This window comes from Zeus faber, assembly GCF_960531495.2.
Source record: "Zeus faber genome assembly, chromosome: 13".
Taxonomy (NCBI): domain Eukaryota; kingdom Metazoa; phylum Chordata; class Actinopteri; order Zeiformes; family Zeidae; genus Zeus; species Zeus faber.
In genome coordinates, this window is record NC_137198.1 from 9,436,408 (window position 1) to 9,454,716 (window position 18,309).

The window sequence follows — 18,309 nt, forward strand, 5'->3', positions numbered from 1 at the left end:
TTATTGATTTTTTTTGGTAGAAATTTATTACAAAAGATACAAAGAACGATTTTTGCACAGAACGATTTTTGCACAATGACTGGTTGAATGGATTTTCTAGTTGAAGTGCCAATCCACATACATTTAATACATGAAATTATGAACATCATTGCAACCAGAATATGTACATGAACAGGACATGAATACATAGAAAACTCACATAGAAAAATAGCAAATAACACTACATAAAAAGTTAAGTTTGATTTCTTAACCATGACCTTAGAAATTAAAAAAAAAAAAAAATAAAAATCACGATAAAAAAAAGCATTTAAAAAATAATTTATAGACTCTGTAAACAATAACTAAACTTAAAATTTAAACACATTTTTCCTTGTGCACATTTAAACAGTTTTCAAGCATGGAGGGATGGAGGGATGGAGACATTTAAGGAGACATTCATTCTTTCAGTGCTCAGGCTTCTTTGTTTGAAGGTGGAGAACAGCAGAACCTGGATTGGAAACAAGATCACAATCAGTTCAAAATCCAATTTTTTTTTTATGTTATACTTTCACAGGTTTGCCAAATTCCCATTCAACACACAGACAGCTTTCGGTTAAACTGAACTTCAGGAGACATATCGTTTGCTTTTAGACAAGAAATCTAAGTGTTAACAGAAAATGCAAAATTGGGAATGTGACTACAAATTTAAATTCTTGTGAGTTGTTCTCTATTTCTTTGACAACGTTCTACACAACAGGATAAGAAATTTTAAATAACCACATATTACTAATCTCAGGAAATAAATGGTAAACTTCCTCATTATCCTTATGAGTAATAGAAAGCAACGCCACTTAATTTTACAAGTCCTGCAGTGCATAGATGTTTCGGCCACTACATGCTACATGACTCATTCTCAGCCCCACAAAGTGAACACGTAAAACCAGGAAGACTCAATAACTCCAGTAACTATGACTGCACCCCAGTTCATCAGAAGATGTACATTATGACTACATGTTGACCAGTAAAAGAAGGAAGCAGATACAGATTACACACATGTTTTTGCTATTATAGTGATTGAACAACATTGGTATTCATATTGGTACTCTGTAAGGAGTAAAGAGCAGGGACTCAATGCATTCAGTTACTGAATAAGTAGGAAAGTGATAACAACCCCTAAAGGCAACGCATCACACCCGTGAATAAGAGAAACATGCAAAGAATCGGCAAAACCATCACCAGCTGATTGATTCAGTTCCTCAGTAAAATTAACAAAAATAAAAGAGGCCCCTGCCGTGAATATGACAAACTGTCAGTGTGTTCAAAATAGACCCTTTGCACAAACTCGTGGTGGAGTGAGTCCTTTACAGCCACACTCACCTGGACCGTATAGGTAGAGGGGCGACAGGCAGCTGAGGTACAGCCAAGTCCTATTCTCCTGCAGCCAGCGCTGCCGATAACCAATCATATCAGGGGAACAGGTTGTCTGTCCTTGCCTCCTAACTTCCTCTCTCGGAGGCCAGGCTAAGCGAGCCTCGTTTACTGAGTTGGGATACGATGAGAGCAGAGGTAACATGCTTCTGGAGCCCCGAGATACGTTGAAAACCACTCACAATATAATTCTTGGTGATGTACCCCCCCCCACCAAATAAAAATTTAATCAAAGTGTGGACCGGAGCGAAGGAAAGATGCCGACTGTGAGAGTGTACAAGATAAAACGCTCCTGGACGTCACCTTAAAGAACCATTGAGAAACCACAAGAAACTGAGTTTACTATTTACTGACATTTACTAGTCAGCGCACATTACATCCACCCTGACCACTTTCCTGATAGTTCATTTGTGATTTGTTTTTAATATTGCCATTTATATTGTATTCTTATATAAGTGATTTTTGTCAAATTACTTAATTTTGCCGTATTTGCGAAATCCACTTGAAAAGGCGGAAGAGCCATTGCCTTATGAACCACTGGTCAGGGGCAAAGTAAAATGTGTGCGGCGACTAGTAAATGGAATACAAATTCCATTTGACACCGATACGGTCGTGGCCAAGCAATCCACAGACCATGATTCACTGTGAATTTAGCAAGTTGGGACGCAGGAAACGCTTATGGTACAGCCACCAGTGTAATCCAGAACTCGAGGGGCCGCTGTATGCTCAGGGCAGCGCCTTGTGCAATCAAATGAATACACGCACCAAAACACCAGGTAATAAAGGCCTTTGTAATTCGGACAGTTTGCCGCATGCAAGTGATGTAGCGATAACAGACAGGTCTCTGGTGTGAAAGCACTCCCGCGTCTTCACCCGTGTGCGACATGCTAATTTGTGATCACTATTCAGAGACCTCAAAAACACACACCTTCCGTTTGTGCCGTGGCATGCTCAACCCAATCCCTCGTTCTCTTGACGCTCTGCGCGCCCCTCTTTCTTACCGGGCCAAATTCCCACCAATCGTTGCTGAACCTTCTCCAGATGGTGGATATACTCCGTCAGGGACCGCTCTGGATCCTGGGAGGTTGCCCCGGAATACCCAGAGGCCGCCGTGGTGCCAGAGTACGACCTGAGGAACAAACAGGGAGACGGTTCGTGAAAAGTATACCGGATACGTTAACATAATTTAACAAATCTAGGCATAATCAAATCAAATTCAGGTTAGATGTTTAAAACGGCACAGAAGAAACAGAGGCTGCCTTTCCACCGCCAACTTAAGTGACCCATTTCTGATGTCTTGCCCAAGTGACACAGATTGGATTTGTATTATGAACACCTAAAGTCAGGAAAAAACAAAAAAACAAACATGTATTCTGATATTTTCATATCTGTTTTGGGCCACATTCATATGTGAAAATAAATCTGATACAAATCAGATATCAGCTAATGAACGCAGAGATTTGCATTTGATGGTCATTGCGATTCAAAAGTCATCAATGCGACAATTATGAAGTGTACTGGTGGCGACAATTCAAACAAAGCTTTATTTATTTACACATTCAAAAGTTATTGACCCACTTTTCCAGTTCAAAAGGTCCAACTACACAATCCCACCGATGTTGACCCACACACCCTCTGAACACAAGTAGCAGTGATCATTGATGCTCATGCCTACGCTTCAATTAGGGCTCTCCGCTTTTTGCTTTGTCAAAAAACTAGAATTATAGGTTGCGTACATCTAGAAGATGCTTCAGAAAACAAAAGGTTGAATTAAAATTTCTATTTCACTGCATCCACGGCAGAAGGCGAATTGGCTGTCTTCGTAGGCTGAAGCATGTATTCATGAATTTTAAGTTTTTTTTAATTTTTTTATTTATTTACCGTCTGGTGTAAACACCATAATTCTATATGGGTCGTGTGGAAACAGTTTGGCAAAAATAAAAATCTGATACAGGCAACGCACCGGAACTGGGCATTGAGACCTGCGGTGTGATCGCAGCCCAAAAGTAATTTCTTGAAAAGAGCATCACCTGTTTTGAAGTCTGAAGGGGGATTTGATCGGCGGAACGAGGGTGGACGTCGCGTCTCGGAGGACGGGGCTGCTGTCTCGAGTCGGGGGCGAGGGCTCCGAATTTGATCTCTGTTGCTGCTTGAAAATCTCCCTTCTGGGAACTTTAAAGTGATAGAATGAGAACAAAGTCACACACATGCCAGGTGCAACACAAACAACATCATGGAAGATGCTTGTGGAACCGACCTGAAGAATTACTGCCGACGGTTCCAGGTTTAGACAGCCTTCTGATGGCACTTTGCCATTTTTTGGTCAGGAATTTCATTCTGAAAAAATAAATGTTCATTAAGTATCCAATATATACACATTATCAACAGAGGAAAGCTCCAGCTCATTGTACCTTCTTAAATTGATTTAGTTTTATATGTAACTTTTACACATTAAAATGTGTTAAACCACTAGACCTACGTCATACATTTTTGTTGAGTTGTGTACTTACCGGGGATGCAACGCTACACAGTATGCTATCAATATAAAACTACACAGAAATGTTTTTGTAAAGAGTGGAATTGATCAAGGTGTCCAGTCTGCAAATAACCCCCAGGGACGGCCGTGTCCCTCTTTCTTACGGACTTCACTTCAGACACTCTGCTCCACTCGCACCAGATAGTGTCGTGTGGTCCACGAACGATCCAGTTCTTTTGAACGGCTCTTTTGTATGAATGAAGGGAACCGGGTGACGAGCAATTCCTTTGTCAAGTGTTACGATTTTATGTTGTGTTGTTTGTTTGTTTAATGTGCCTCTCCTGCTGCCCAAAAATGCTTCCCCTTCCATGTAAGAGATAGCCTAAGCCCCACCCACGCCAGGAGTTGCCCTGGCTGAAAGAAGCGCACCCACTGTCACGTCAGGTTCACGATCAAAGGGCACACAAAGGTAACACAATAAGTTATTTTACTTTTATTATTTATCTGTGAAGAATACTGTTTATACATGTTCTACACAAAAATAACTATAGTACTGTTTTTTGTGAAATGTTTTATATATTTATATAAAAACAAAAATGTATATTTGAACCTACTATCCTGGACACCTTCCCTCCAGATGAGCTTAAGCACCCACCAATGAACCTGAGCCCCCGTCTCCCCCCTCAATCATACAGACAAAGCATTGTACTAGTTATTTGTGGCAGACTATACAATTATTATTATTTTTTTAACACCTTTTAACTTTAAATAAAATTCTTTACCGTGGCCCCAAAACCGTGATACATACCAAAACGTGAACCCACTGTACCGTTGCATCCCTTGTACTTACATTACCCCAAATGTTTCCAACAACTTTCAAACCCAGAGATATCTGTAATTTTAGCAACGGACCATTTCATTAGGTCGCCTGTCATGGCGTCTATGCCCTTTACCCGCTCTACTGCTATAATTTCCGGGGCAACAAAGGAAACACCAGATGTGACGTCAGAGATCTTGACGTATTGTTTTTAAACAAAACTTTTGACATCCATTACTGTTTGTATTGTTCTACTATTACTCTACTAACTATTGTTTGATGGAGCACGATAATATATTGCCGTTTGCTGCACGCAACAAATGTGACACATGAAGTCTACAGCACCCATGATACCACGCTACTTCTGAGGTCATCAGATTCCCTCTTGTTTGTTTTTGTTTTGATTTGAGAGACCCCTAGTGGCAGAACCTTTAAATAGACTATTAATCAGTATATTGCCTCCTGACATACAAGCGTCATGGAAAGCCATCTTAACCAAGGTGCACTCCTGCTCCTCACCTTGAGATGGCAAGGACCACTCGCACCGCCGCTCGGAAGCGCGTGAGGGGTCTGCGCTGGGGCTGGACGGAGGGCGAGGGCCGCGCCCCCATGTGGGCGATGAGACACAACGTGGCCTGCTCACAGTCCTGGAAGCCGCCCAGCAGCAGCAGCAGGTAGCGCTTCTGGTAAACCAGGGACTTCCTGAAGCTCTCAGCGCGAAGGTAGCGCTCGTACAGTCGCTGCACCTGCAAAGAATGTCACTGTCGTCAGTTCATTGCAGAGAAAAAAGACAACTTGACATGTTCCCAGCATGACGCGTCAAGAACAAGCCTCATGCTGGTTTCCTAAGAATCCTTCTTTTAAGCTTAACCCATTCAGATCACCAATTTAGAAAAGACCCCAAATGTTGATTTATACACTGCCGAGTTTAAATAGTCTCAAATGTTTTCTGTCACTGAATTAAATATCCAATGTGATTTAAATTCAAGCATTTCTGAGTACAACTGCATGCGCATTCACATTGTGTTTGCTAGATCCCGATGCTATTCCTACAATTTATAGATCAACAAATGCAATTATTTACTTCCCGTCCCACCTTTCTATGGCTGGCTGCATCACCGAGCGGTCTATTCTCAGTTTCCGTGGATATTTGGGCCAGTTCGTTCTCCGTGTGGCGCAGTTGGCGCTCCAGGCAGGCGAGTGTGTGTTTGAGGGAGACTCTCTCTTGACTCAGCGTCGTCACACGCTCCGTCAACTCAGAGTTCTCCCCCAGCAACTGCTCCACCAGTGCAGTAGACGGCAGCGTAGAACTCTGGGAGGAAGGAGAAAGTTGGTTGACTTTCAACTTTATTGCCCAAAGGGTAAATTTTGCTTGCAGCAGGAGGAGAAAAGATGGTACAGAAGACAAACATAAATGAAGAATTTTCTCCAATAGGGCTGTCACGATAATGTAATTTTAGTTGGGGATTTTCTGTTTAATTTGTGCCATAGTATAAGCCTATACTAGTGTAAAAACATATCCCTACCTTATGAAGAGCTATTTATTGGTATCGAAGATCAGAACATAGAAATATGGAGAGAAAGTTTTCCTCAACCAAACTGATGGACACTAACATTATTGGTTTAAAATTCCCCTTAAAGAGGGACGTAATCATGATTGTGGAATCAAACGATTTCACAAAAAAATAAATAAATAAATCACAACCTGCTCAAATAATTGTGACCAGGTGATCATGTAATAAATGTGACAGCTCTATTATCCCGTTCAACGTACATTCCTAAAGCACTATCCTAAAGGCATGTAAAAAGTGAGGAGTAAACAGCTAAAGTTATCAACTAACTAAGAGTTAATGCTCATGTTACCAATACCAGTACATGGAAATTATTGCTCCATCCCTCCAATGCACTGTTCGGTCAACTTCTGCTGCTGTATCATCTGAATATCCCGTCGGTGAGAAATAAAACATTTCCTTATCTCATCAATAATACCAGTTAATTCTTTAAACATTTCCCTTTTTCCACTGCTGTGTCCCATAAATTTATCCTTGGGGACTCATCAAGTCTCATTTCCTTTGATCCAGCTTTAAAATGACCAGAGCAGTAGAATAAACCTATGTTAACTGAAAATAAAATACTTTGGTTTAACCGTTTCTTAGTTAATCAAGGTACTCTAATTTTCTGAGCATCACACATGAACCCTCCTGGTTCAGTAGTGTGCTGCTGACCTGGACGCTGTGCTCTGTATTCTGCTGCGCTGGCTGAGCAGCGGCTGAGCCGGACAGTCTCTGAGTGGCCATGTCTCTCTCCTCTCTCTGCAGCTCGGCCAGAGTCCGCTGCAGGTCCTGCATCCTCTGCTGGTCCTGCCTCCTTAGAGACTCCAACTCACACTGAGGAAAGAATCGTCCATTATAAATGATTCTAACATTAAAATGTTAGTTCCCATCATTTATAACTGTACATAGCATAACTTCACTGAATGCTTTGCTAGTAAGAAACTTGGCACTCTTGTGTCTCTACCTGTCTCTAGTCTTATGTTACGTTCTGTTTTTTGTTTTTTTAAACCCTGTAATTAAACATTAATTTAACATTAAGACATTTCACCGCATATATGTATGAAGGTATGTATATGACAAATAAACCTCTTGAATCTAAACCAGAAATGAACATGTGTTAGAAAAAAAAAAAAAATCTGACTTTTCCCCTTGGATTACAATAACCACAGTGAAAAGCTGCAGCGGTTTGTGTGCTATAAAGAGTAATAAAGTATGTGAATCAACATCATTATAAGGTTCGGGCTGAAAAATGCAAGAGTCCAAAACAAGCCTCTAGTGGGTCTTACTAGTTTGCCGTTTGTCATCTCCTGACGCCTCTCTCGCTCTATCAGCTCCTGTCTCTCCTTCCTCCGCTCTCTCTGCCTCTGCTCCTCCTTCTGTCGCTCCTTGTTGTTCAGCAGCTGTAGCCTCTCTTTCAGCTGAGTCAGCTCGCTGGCTTGACGTGAAGATCGTTCCCTCTCCGTCTCCAGCGCGCGGCTCGACTCCCGTCTCTGCTCCTTCAGAGTCTCCGTGGCAAGCCGAAGACGAGCAGCAGACTCCTGCTCCCTATGAGACTCCTCCGCCCTTCTCTGGTCCTCCTTCTCCCCACTCCTCCGGGCCTGCAGAAGCTCATTCCTCAACCTGTCAGCCGCCGCTACCAGCTCCTCCCCCTGCCGGCGCTCCTGTTCCAGCTGGACGCGCATGTCGGCGATGAACTTCCTCTCTCTGGCCATGTCAGCTTCAGCTCTACGGCTGAACTCATCCAGCTGCCTGGAGCATCGCTCCCTCTCCTCCTCCAGGTTCTTGTGCAGGCCGGCGAGCTGGGAGTGGGCGTCGGCTAAGCGAGACTCCACCTGCCCCAGAAGTTGCTCCAGGTGGCTGCGCTCCTGCGAGTGAATGTTTTGTTGCCGGGCGAATCGCTGGTGGTGTTCTTCTTTGAGGGCCTCGTGGGCTTCGTGGGCGTCGTTGAGGCGTTTCTCTAGCAGCCCGCTGCGGGACTGCTCTATCTGGAGCTCGCTCCTGAGGTTGCTGCACGCCACCCTCTCCTGCTCCAAGTGACCCTTGAGGGCCACAACCTCCGACCCATGATGCTCAACAGATTCCTGCAAAGCCTGTGGGGGGTGGGGGCAACACGGTCATCCTTCAGCTAGTTCAGGATGAATGTCAAAACTTCATATGATTACATTCCACAGTGGTCAAAGTGTGAAGCAACACACAGTACATAATTCCATGCACGGCTCAGTTGAACCAGTAATAAATAATCAAATAAATACTTAAATACTGATCATGGTGGGTGTGTGTACGACTAAACAACTACTAAAACAAAGAACCCCAAAATCGCACAAAAGCTTGAAACTCAATCAACTTAACCAATATGAAAAGAAAGTCATAAATGGAATTGTTAATTTAAGAAAATTTATATTTTTAGTTTAAAAACAAATCATACGTTATACCTTTCACAAATTAATGCATTGCGGGATCTACGGGCCGCACGCAGTATAGAAGGAATTCTGTCACAATTCACCAATATATATAACAAAATTAATACAAATGAATAAATACTACAATGCACAAACCTGTACAGAAAAATAAATATATTTCTCCACAAATAAATAATGTATTACTTTTGTAAACCATTTTGCAAATAAATTAAGCATGATTTATATGCGATTAAATATATTTTCGTGTTTTATCGCTTAATAACTTCTAAACCGATCCAAATGCAAAACGATCCATGTAGATATTGTGACACATTTTGTCGGGGGGAGGGAGGGACGGGATGGGGGGGGTTGGAGTGGAAGCATGGACTGGAGCCTGGAGTGGACTCTCGCTATGGTGAACGAAGTTATTAAATGCCCGAATTTACTACGGACAAAACTTGCAGCAGCAGCAACACAGCGGTAACCGTAGCCAGGTGCAAACTTCGCACTTGGTGGATCTTGGAATGTACAATACCGTGACTCAACTCCAGGATCAACTCCCTGTATCCACTCCAACAGATTTGAGGATTATAGTATGACAGATATATTCATGTTTCCATCTTTTGCATTGAAAAATAGTAACAAAGAACTCCTGCTAACACAGGTTGGCCACTACTGAGCTACAGCGGAGTTGTAATGTAACGTGTTGCGTACCGCTTGTCTTTCCTCCACTTCCCTCTCCGTGCGCTGGGCGAGCAATCGCTCCTGCTCCAGTTGCTGCTGGAGCTCCTGGACTGTAGTCTGCTCCATTCTCAGGGTCTCCTCACCCTCTTCTACAGCCAGTCTAGAAAAATAATAAAGGTTATTTTTTTATTATTATTAAATCACTTAACAGGCATTTCTTTGACATTAGATGGATAAATTGAGGTGAGTCAATGGTCATTGTTGTGAAGTTCCGTTCAAAAACATACATGGTGTCAAAGCAACATTTGTATTTCTTGTTTTCTGTTGTCGTTTTCTTTTTCTCCTTTAAGTCAAACGACAATAGAATCTAAACTTGTGGTTTTGTGCTTGGACGGTTACCTGAGTGACTGTATTCTGTTGTTCTGTTCTTGATGAGCATCGTGGGTACAGTTCAGCTGTTTCTGCATCTCCTCCAACTTGGCCCGTAGTTGTTTCTCAACCTGTAAAGCCTCTCTCTGACAGTCCGCATCACCTCTACCACCCGTCTGGAAAGGCAGAAAAAGGCACAGGCGGTCAATGGTCCGCTGCAACACACGTGTGATCCGAAGTGAATAGTTCCTTAGCTCTCAGTATTCCTCAAGCCTGTGTAACAAGAACCTTTTCTAAAGATGGCCCGAAATTATAAATCTGTGGTAACTTTTTCCTTCTTAAAACCTTGAATAATAAAATATTAGCAACCCCTTATTAAGTTGTAAATGACCAATTAGGTTTTCTAAGATAGTGGTTAAAATTTCTGTCCACCTTAAAATCTACATGAAGTTAAGTGACTGTGCAGCGTCCATCCATTTTGGAAATAACAAACAAACAAAAAAAACAAACAAAAAAAAAAAAATTCTTCACCCGTGTGTCTCTCTGCGCCATTCGACAGAGCAGCTCACGAAGAGCGAGCACCGTCTCCTGCAGTGCCCTCTTCTCCTGCTGCCACCCCATTGGAGGAGCAGACAGTGACTTCTCACTCCGGTCCAATGGGCTAGCTCCATCATCCGACCGGTAGAGCAAGCGGGCGTTTGAGTCCCCGGCCTGGAGCTGAGAGGATGAAGCAGTGCGGCGCTGGGACAGAGTGAGAATTCGGCAGCTCTCCTCGTAAACCTTTTTCAAGAGTTCCTGCGTTTGGACAGATATGGAAGTTACGCTTCACTCTGACACAGGGCGTTGAATACCTTTTTAAGAACAACTTTCATTCATTGAAGTGATCCCCCCCCCCCCCCCCCACAAATCTCTTATTCAATAACATATTGCATGTAAGTGCTATATATTTGGTACAGTACAAGGCAGAGGTACATATTCGGTTTAAATAGGGGGTATAAATATGGTAGGAAGATGATTCTATGAACTGTTATTAATAATGTTAATAGAACAGTTTCCTTTAGTAAGTAGACAGATCATCTGGCAAAATGTTTTAATTATTATTGAATTAAAATGTAAGATGGGCCTAATATTTGTAAAACCGGATTAAAGACATTTCAAAAGACCTGCCGGCTGTTTACCTGTAGCTCAGGTGACAGCAGGTCGTCGCTGTAGCTCATGCTGCCTGCGGCACTGTCCGTGTTGGCGGTGGGGTTCATGCCCCGGCACCGGAGGTACTCCACAAACTGAGCGTCCAGCCGCTCCGTCTGCTCCAACTCCACCCTCAGCCTCACGCCAAGTTCAGAACTCACATCTGAAAAGCCAGATTAAACCATAAATGTGGAGCACTTGTCACTAACATACTAGGATAGATATAGATAGTGAATGTACTTGAGAGTTCACTCTTGGGTACCTGCTGAAAGAAATACTGAAAATGACATTGAATACCCTGTGTGTCTATCATTTTAAGTAACTAATTTAATAACAGATGTATATGGAACATGATACATCTGATATTGTTCATTCTATATAAAAATGATTAAAAAAAAAATTAGCTGCATAAATATGTTAGGATGGTATTGGATTTAGGCACCGGAGCCTTTTTACACCAGCACACTGTCGTCCTCAATGCGGGCATCTGTGCATTTCTGTTAACCCCAAATTTTTCACAATAATACACATTATTTTAGTTTTAAAACACATTTTTAGAATCTGAATCAGAAATAGAAACATGAATAGAAACATATTTACATACAACATATTTACATACATTATAATACTCATCCACTCATACTCATGCATACTATAATGCATATTATAATACACATGCATATTATAATACTCATGCACACATAAGAGCAGTTCTTTTTAAAGTCTGGGTTATGACTTATGGGTAAGGCACAGGAGATTTGAATTGGGTCACCAAATCAAATTGCAGAATTTCTTAATTGTTTTTTTTTTTTTTTTATACTATATATTTCCATCCACAGCACGCAGTCAAGGCACATGTCATTTTTTAAAAGTGGGTCTCCCAGAAGAGAAAAAAAAAAAAAAAAAAAAAAAAAAAAAAAAAAAAAAAAAAGGCTGAAAAAACACTAACTGCTGCCATATCCATCGCTGGCCCACTCTGGAGCAGACAGGTCAGATGTGGAGCCCAGAGCAGAAGGGGGGTCTGTCATGTCAAGGGTTTCCAGGTCATGCTCCTGGAAGAAAACAAAAACACATTTGACAATTCTCAAACTACAGCCATCGTAGTTATTACATAATGGCAACAGCTAAAAACATGAAGACTACACAAGCATATGTTTACATCCATCCATTTTGGCCTTTCTTGCTCAGGTCTATCGAAAATGAGATTCTGAATGTTAATGAGACTAATCTGGTCAAATAAAAGGTTAACATTTTTTAAAGTGAATGAGGAGCATTTCCATCCGTTGGGTTGAGGCTAATTAAATGCCTATCCATTTTTTTATGTTCCAATGTGAATAAATTATTCTACTTTATATGGTGGATGCGTATTACCAGATAGCATCATTATATTATGACAGCTGCATAAAGTGAAAAGGCAATTTACAAATTGTATTTCGTTCCTTTCATGCAATTATTTGTATGATAATGGTTTAAACACAGTTTACATTAAAGGAGAACTTTCCTGTGTGGTTTAACCAGGTATTTGAGAGTTACATTTATAACTTTTAAAGAGAGATTTGAAATAAATGAAACAGACTTTTGGACAAAACATCTCACTATTATTCAATAAAGTATTGCAGCTATCAAATGCCATTAACAACAATTTCCTTTAGGTCAGATAGCATGGTAAGTGATAAGGTAATGTAATAAATCAGGCATTACTTTTTTTATGTTTATGTTGAAATAAACCTCATACATTTAAAAGCAAGACTATTTAATGACTTTTAAGGCTTAATATTTGTAAAACTGAATATAAGGAATTTGAAGACATTTCGAGGACACAGATTATATAACCATTCCAGGAAAAAAACAAAAAAAACAACCACATTTTAAGGCATGGTGACCAGAGAAAAGTGAATAAAATGGTCGACCGCTCACTTTGTCAGCACCTAGGGAGCAGACCACAGAGAGGTCGTCGCAGGCGGATACGGAGCCTGGAGAGCGGGTGCTCTGGGTGGCTGGCTCTGGGGTTATGGTCCTGGAGCGGGGCGGCTCCATCCTAGCACAAGGCGAGGCCTTGTCGAGGTGGAGGTTCAGACCTGTGCAGCTCAGAGCGCTCAGCGCCGAGAGGTGGGAGTCCTGCAGGACAGAAACGTGGATACCTTCCCGAAGTCCGTCCTCAGAACATTCCAGCCTCCTCAAAACCTCTGGAGAGCTCAGGGAGGCGTCATCACGCGAGACACACACGTTGTCTTCAAAGCCTCTCTGCGATATGTCTGATGCACAGCAAAAGATAGTGATAATCAGATTCCACTGTCATGTTTCTATCCAAATTTAAGGAAAAATTTAAACCCACGTTAGAAATGTCACAATAAATACATGTCAATTAATGAGTTTCCAGTAGTTGAGGATAATTAACTTTCTACAACAAATGTTTATGTTCAAAAGCATAGCGGGAAAAAAAAATTTAATGGCTCTTATGCAATCGATTTTTTTTTTGTATTTATTGACATTTTATGCCACTATTATAGTGAAAGATATTTAAGTGAAACAAACTGCATTAACCTTTCTGTGAGTATCCCCGGTTGTCGTGCTGGTAGTGGCAGCGTTGTCTAAGATGATGCAGCTCTCTTTGCTGATAGGCTAGTTCCTCTTCCTGTACGGCCAGGTCCTCCTGTAGGCCTCGAAGCTCCGCCTTCAGACGCTGGTTGTGGGTCTCCAGGTCGGCAAGAGCACGGTCTTTTGTCTGATGCACGAGAGCAGAATACAGTTAAAAACACAAAGATGTAAATTGAGGCAGCTCCTTATTACTCTACAAAGTAATAATAAAAAAAGTTATACTTTATCTGCCTAGATAGATGATACAAAGAGAGATATAGATAAGATAATTTATTATTATTGCCTAGATGTATGCTGATGCAATTTCTCTCTGGGATGAATAAATTAATAAAAAAAAAGAAAAATGTGCAAATATACAAACATAAAAAATTAACTCCTGTATCAGAAAAGAAGTGGCCAAGTTCCTCCAAGTACCCCGGGGGGTCCTTTGAGCCCCATTTGGGATCCCCTGTTTTACCTGTCCTTCTTCCTGGAGTTTGTCTGCCCTCTCTGTACTAGTGCTCAGTCCCTCCTTTACAGCTGCAAGCTCCGCCTTCAGGGCCTGGTGCTCCGCCCCTAGTCTGGCAAGCTCCGCCTCCTTGTCTCTCAAGGCAACATCTGATTTAGCCAGTGTTACCTCAGCGTGGGTCTGGAACAGAAGGCACAACAATGTTTACAATGTTCATTTAAAAAATGTTATGCAGTCATACAGCAGATTTTGGCCTAAAATAACTTCCACCCACCCACTGCAGATAAAAATGGTGCTTCTACAACTGTACTCTCGTATATGCCACAGCTAAAGAAACAGCTGCATAAACTAGGAACTGACGGATCAAAGACTATCCGACGCAAAAAAAAACATTGACATCGACACTGCTTCTTGACCACAAAAATGTCACCACAAACCGTTACATCTCAAAGTAAACAAAGTAAACAAAAGTACACCGTAGGGCTTGACAAACAAGAGCGACTGAGTTCTGGAACAGACTTCCCCTTTTGAGAGCCACTTCCTCTCTGTGTGAGGAGGGAATGCCATCACAGTGCCACAAAACATCATCCCCGCCTCTTTAATTATTGCCAGATGTGGCTCCGCCTGCCACTGCTTATGCAGCTGTATCTTCATGGCTGCAGAGCAGAGAATGCTACATTGCTAGCATGACCTTAGCAATCACACTTACGTGACTCCACACTACAATGAATTCCCTAGATCAACAGTTTTGGAACTATTCCCCGACAGTTACAAACCCGACAGTCCAAATGTGGGTCCCATATTGTATTGCAGGGCTCAACAGTAACTGTTTCCCTTGGCAACCAGATTGAGTCAGTTGGCAACCATTTCATGGCCTCTGGTTGCCCCCTTTGGCAACCCCTTTTTTATATAAAAAAAATAGGGACCACAAACAGTAAAACGTGCAATCCAAAATAAATACATTTGTTGCAAGTGATATTTTCAAATATTGCTGTTAAAGTCGGAACCAGAATGCTGCACGTATATTGGTGCATTGATTCACCTTTTAATGCCGTTCTTCATCATCTGTGAAGACAACAGATTTCCACGGTCCGAGAACGTAAAAGTGTGCATCCTTTTCATATTTGTGCTGGGGATAAAATCCAAGCGACCCACGACGACCACAATCGCCATCGATTAACTAGTGGACTCATTATATTATGTTAGAACTAAGATGCTGACCCGGCTCTAGTCTCCGGTTGGAAGCAAGGAAGCGATGCTGCGTTCACAGGCTGGGAAAACTGTAATGCGTGTTGGAAGTGACGCGTTCATGAGAACCTAGAAAAACGTCACCGACCACCATAACTATGTTTCAGACCTTTTTCCCCCACCACGCATGTTTTTATATCCCTGCAGAGTTAACTAAAAAAAAAAAAAAGATTTTAAGTAAGAAAACTAGAAAGAAACAAAATAAAAACTAAGTGAAACAGAGTTGTGTACTTACAAAGCCAAACTAAAACAAAAATATACAGGAAATGTCATTAGTAGTTTTAGTATTTCTTCTAGTCAATCTGGTCAAATGTGTCACCATATAGCCGTTACAATACAATAACCAGTTCCTATCTTTGTAGACAGACAGCATTAATAATGAGCATGGGTTGTACCTCATCTGGTGGAGAGCTACTTTTAAACGGAAAGACGCAAATTAGAATTCACCATTGTTAAAAATGAGGGGACAAACAGGACTGTTGTCTGTGTGTTTTTGTCTTATTGTCTGTGTGGTGAGCATATACATGTGCGTGTACGAGAGAGAGAGACACAGGCGAGTGTCTCAGGTGAGTGTGGCCAGAGGAGTGAGTGTTATCACAGCGCTTGTCTGTCTTGACTTGTGTTTTTTCTCCCCTGAAGATTAAAATTCTGCAACGTGTCCGATGAAACACAAGCTACAAACAATTTTGCTCGGTTCCTGTAATAAAGCTTTTAAACATTCTTTCATGGCATAGTTTTCCTTATTAAACTGACGTATAACTGCAGGGTATCTTAATTATTCTAAATATAAGGTGACTAAAAATAGCAACCATATTTTCAGTTTCGGCGAACCAGAGGCTGATGCCTGGTTGCCAACCACTTCAAAGATTTAGTGTTGCAGTGCTTTCTCAACATTCTTTGTCAACAAACTGTAACCTCCCAAGGGTTGAATTAAGGCTGGGCGATATATCATCATATTGTATACTGATATCGTGACTGTGACTGACTATTATAGCTGTTCTAATCAATACATCTACCTGCTTGGTCATAATATCCACAATGCTAATAACCGTCTCAAATATTTATTTGAGAAATATTTAAGATAAATATTTGAGACGTACAGTATTTGATGGTCCATTTGTACTACATATTGCATCATGGTGCATGGTGGCAGTCATCTGAACTTGTTCTTTCAATACTGAATCAATTTAAAAGATTCTGATGCCCATCACGTGGGCTGACTCCCAAAGATTGAAAAATATCTTTTTGGTTAAAAGAAAAAAAAAAAAAAAAAAAAAAAAAAAAACTAAAAAAGTTTTCCTCTAACTATTACATACAGTAAACATATGTAATACATGTCACACATGCCCCCCCACCCCCTCCCCCACATGTTTTATGATCGATTTTATGATGGAAAAATCTTTATTTTCACTCACCAATACTTGACTTAGAGTTTCCTCTCTATTGTTTCCCATTTCCTTCAGCTGAAGACCAAGTTCTTGGACGAGGGTTTGCCCCGATTCGACTTCTTGTCTGAGTCGTTCTATTTCAAACTGAAGACATCCCTCCCTCTTCCTCAGCGCCTCACGTTCTGCTGACAGTTCTCTCTTGACCGTTTCCAGGGTTATGACCTCTGCCCTGCCATCGGCCACTTGTTGCTCCATGGCCACCAACTGGGCGCTGCTCTCCTGCATCAGTCTATCCAGACTCTGATTGGCTTCCCTGAGGGTTTCCATTTCCCTCTCCATCTTCGCTTCCTTCTTCTTCTGCTCCTCGCCCTCCTCCTCCAAAGCCAGTTTCTTCTTCTCCACCACCTCCAGACGTTCTGTGTGGGTTTTGACCTCCTCCAACTCCGCCTCCTTTAATAGGAGCAGGCCTTTCAGCTCCTCTGCATGTTCCCGCTCTTCTTTCAGTCGTTTGCCCATCTCCTTCCCGTGCCCTTGGTACTCCTCCTCCTGGGTGAGCAGCAGTCGCTCCAACGCCTCCTTCTCCGCAGCCGCTGTCTCCAGCTGAGCCTGCAGAGCTTCCACGACGCGAGAACGAGACACGGCCGAGCGGGTTACATGCAGCTCCTGCTTCAGGCTCTCTGGTCCTCTGATGGTGTGGTGGTGGGGTTCGGGGCTGGGGGAGGGGGAGGGGTTTACGCTGTCGCCGTCCTGGGAATCGCTGATTTCCTCCAGGGCACGGCCCGGCGTGGACAGCTCGGCCTGCAGCGTGCTGATCACCTCATGCAGCCGCTCCTCTTCCTCCTGCTTGTCGTGGCGCAGCCTGTTGATGTCACACCGCAGGTGCTCAACCTGAGAGTGCAGGTCTTCCATCTCGGCCACCAAAGTCTTTTTTGTGGGGGACGATGGAAACAGAAAGTGAGATATGGAACTTTGTATTTTATATTGAGTGGAATGGCGACAAGGATTACAACTGGATCCCATATAAACTCATTGATGAGATTGCTCATGATACGATTTTATATATCAATATTGTCCTTTTCTACATAATGCAAACTATTCAGTTTATCATATATAAAGTCAAAACAATTAAATTGTTTCTCGAGTATCCATTTTTTTTTTTAACCCAGCTGGAAAACTTTCTTAAACAGCTTTAATAGACTTTTCCAGATCAACCTGACGAGACTTCTCAGTATGCAAGGTGGATTATCCAATAGGGGAGTAATGACACATCGTGGCATGAAATATTGTCGTACAAAAACTTTGATTTGACAATATCAAATTAAAGGGTTTTTTTGTTTGTTAAACAAATTACATACATTTGGGTCTCTGAAGGGCCTACTAACACACAAACTAAAATAAGACAACCCAGTCAGTTTTTGTGAGCTGTCTGTTTCAGAAAATGTGTCCTAAAACAAGTTGTTCAGCTTTGTGTCTCAGTACTACATAGCATTAAGACACATTAGAATAAGAACCACCCCTCATCTGTGTAACACCACCCACGGCTGTAGCGCCACCGGACCCAGAAGCATCGATGCTAAGAGCTAATATTGGAAGTTCTGTGTTGTTGGCTTACAGGGCAGCACAAATCTTTTAAAAGAAAGAAGAATTAATACCAACTGTCCATGACAAAACCTGCGGCTCCAATCAGAGAGATCTTTTCTCAAAATAAAGCAAATAAAATCTCAAGATGTATTT

At 41.9% G+C, this 18,309-nt stretch overlaps 1 protein-coding gene across 1 annotated transcript in view; it reads right to left on the reverse strand.

The window, feature by feature from the left end:
- Nucleotides 1–361: 361 nt before the first annotated feature.
- The window catches only part of pcnt (pericentrin), a gene marked incomplete at its 5' end in the record, with an annotated part of 49,875 nt that continues 31,927 nt past the window's right edge, over nt 362–18,309 (reverse strand). The window contains 17 exons of the mRNA XM_080012744.1: nt 362–487; nt 2,409–2,536; nt 3,438–3,579; nt 3,665–3,744; nt 5,220–5,446; nt 5,797–6,012; nt 6,926–7,087; nt 7,540–8,343; nt 9,367–9,496; nt 9,736–9,881; nt 10,237–10,500; nt 10,884–11,056; nt 11,843–11,945; nt 12,811–13,148; nt 13,438–13,618; nt 13,949–14,119; nt 16,603–17,499. Of these exons, the coding sequence (XP_079868870.1) occupies nt 444–487; nt 2,409–2,536; nt 3,438–3,579; nt 3,665–3,744; nt 5,220–5,446; nt 5,797–6,012; nt 6,926–7,087; nt 7,540–8,343; nt 9,367–9,496; nt 9,736–9,881; nt 10,237–10,500; nt 10,884–11,056; nt 11,843–11,945; nt 12,811–13,148; nt 13,438–13,618; nt 13,949–14,119; nt 16,603–17,499 (4,206 nt within the window). The 3' untranslated portion in view covers nt 362–443. The remainder of the gene's footprint in view (nt 488–2,408; nt 2,537–3,437; nt 3,580–3,664; nt 3,745–5,219; nt 5,447–5,796; nt 6,013–6,925; nt 7,088–7,539; nt 8,344–9,366; nt 9,497–9,735; nt 9,882–10,236; nt 10,501–10,883; nt 11,057–11,842; nt 11,946–12,810; nt 13,149–13,437; nt 13,619–13,948; nt 14,120–16,602; nt 17,500–18,309) is intronic.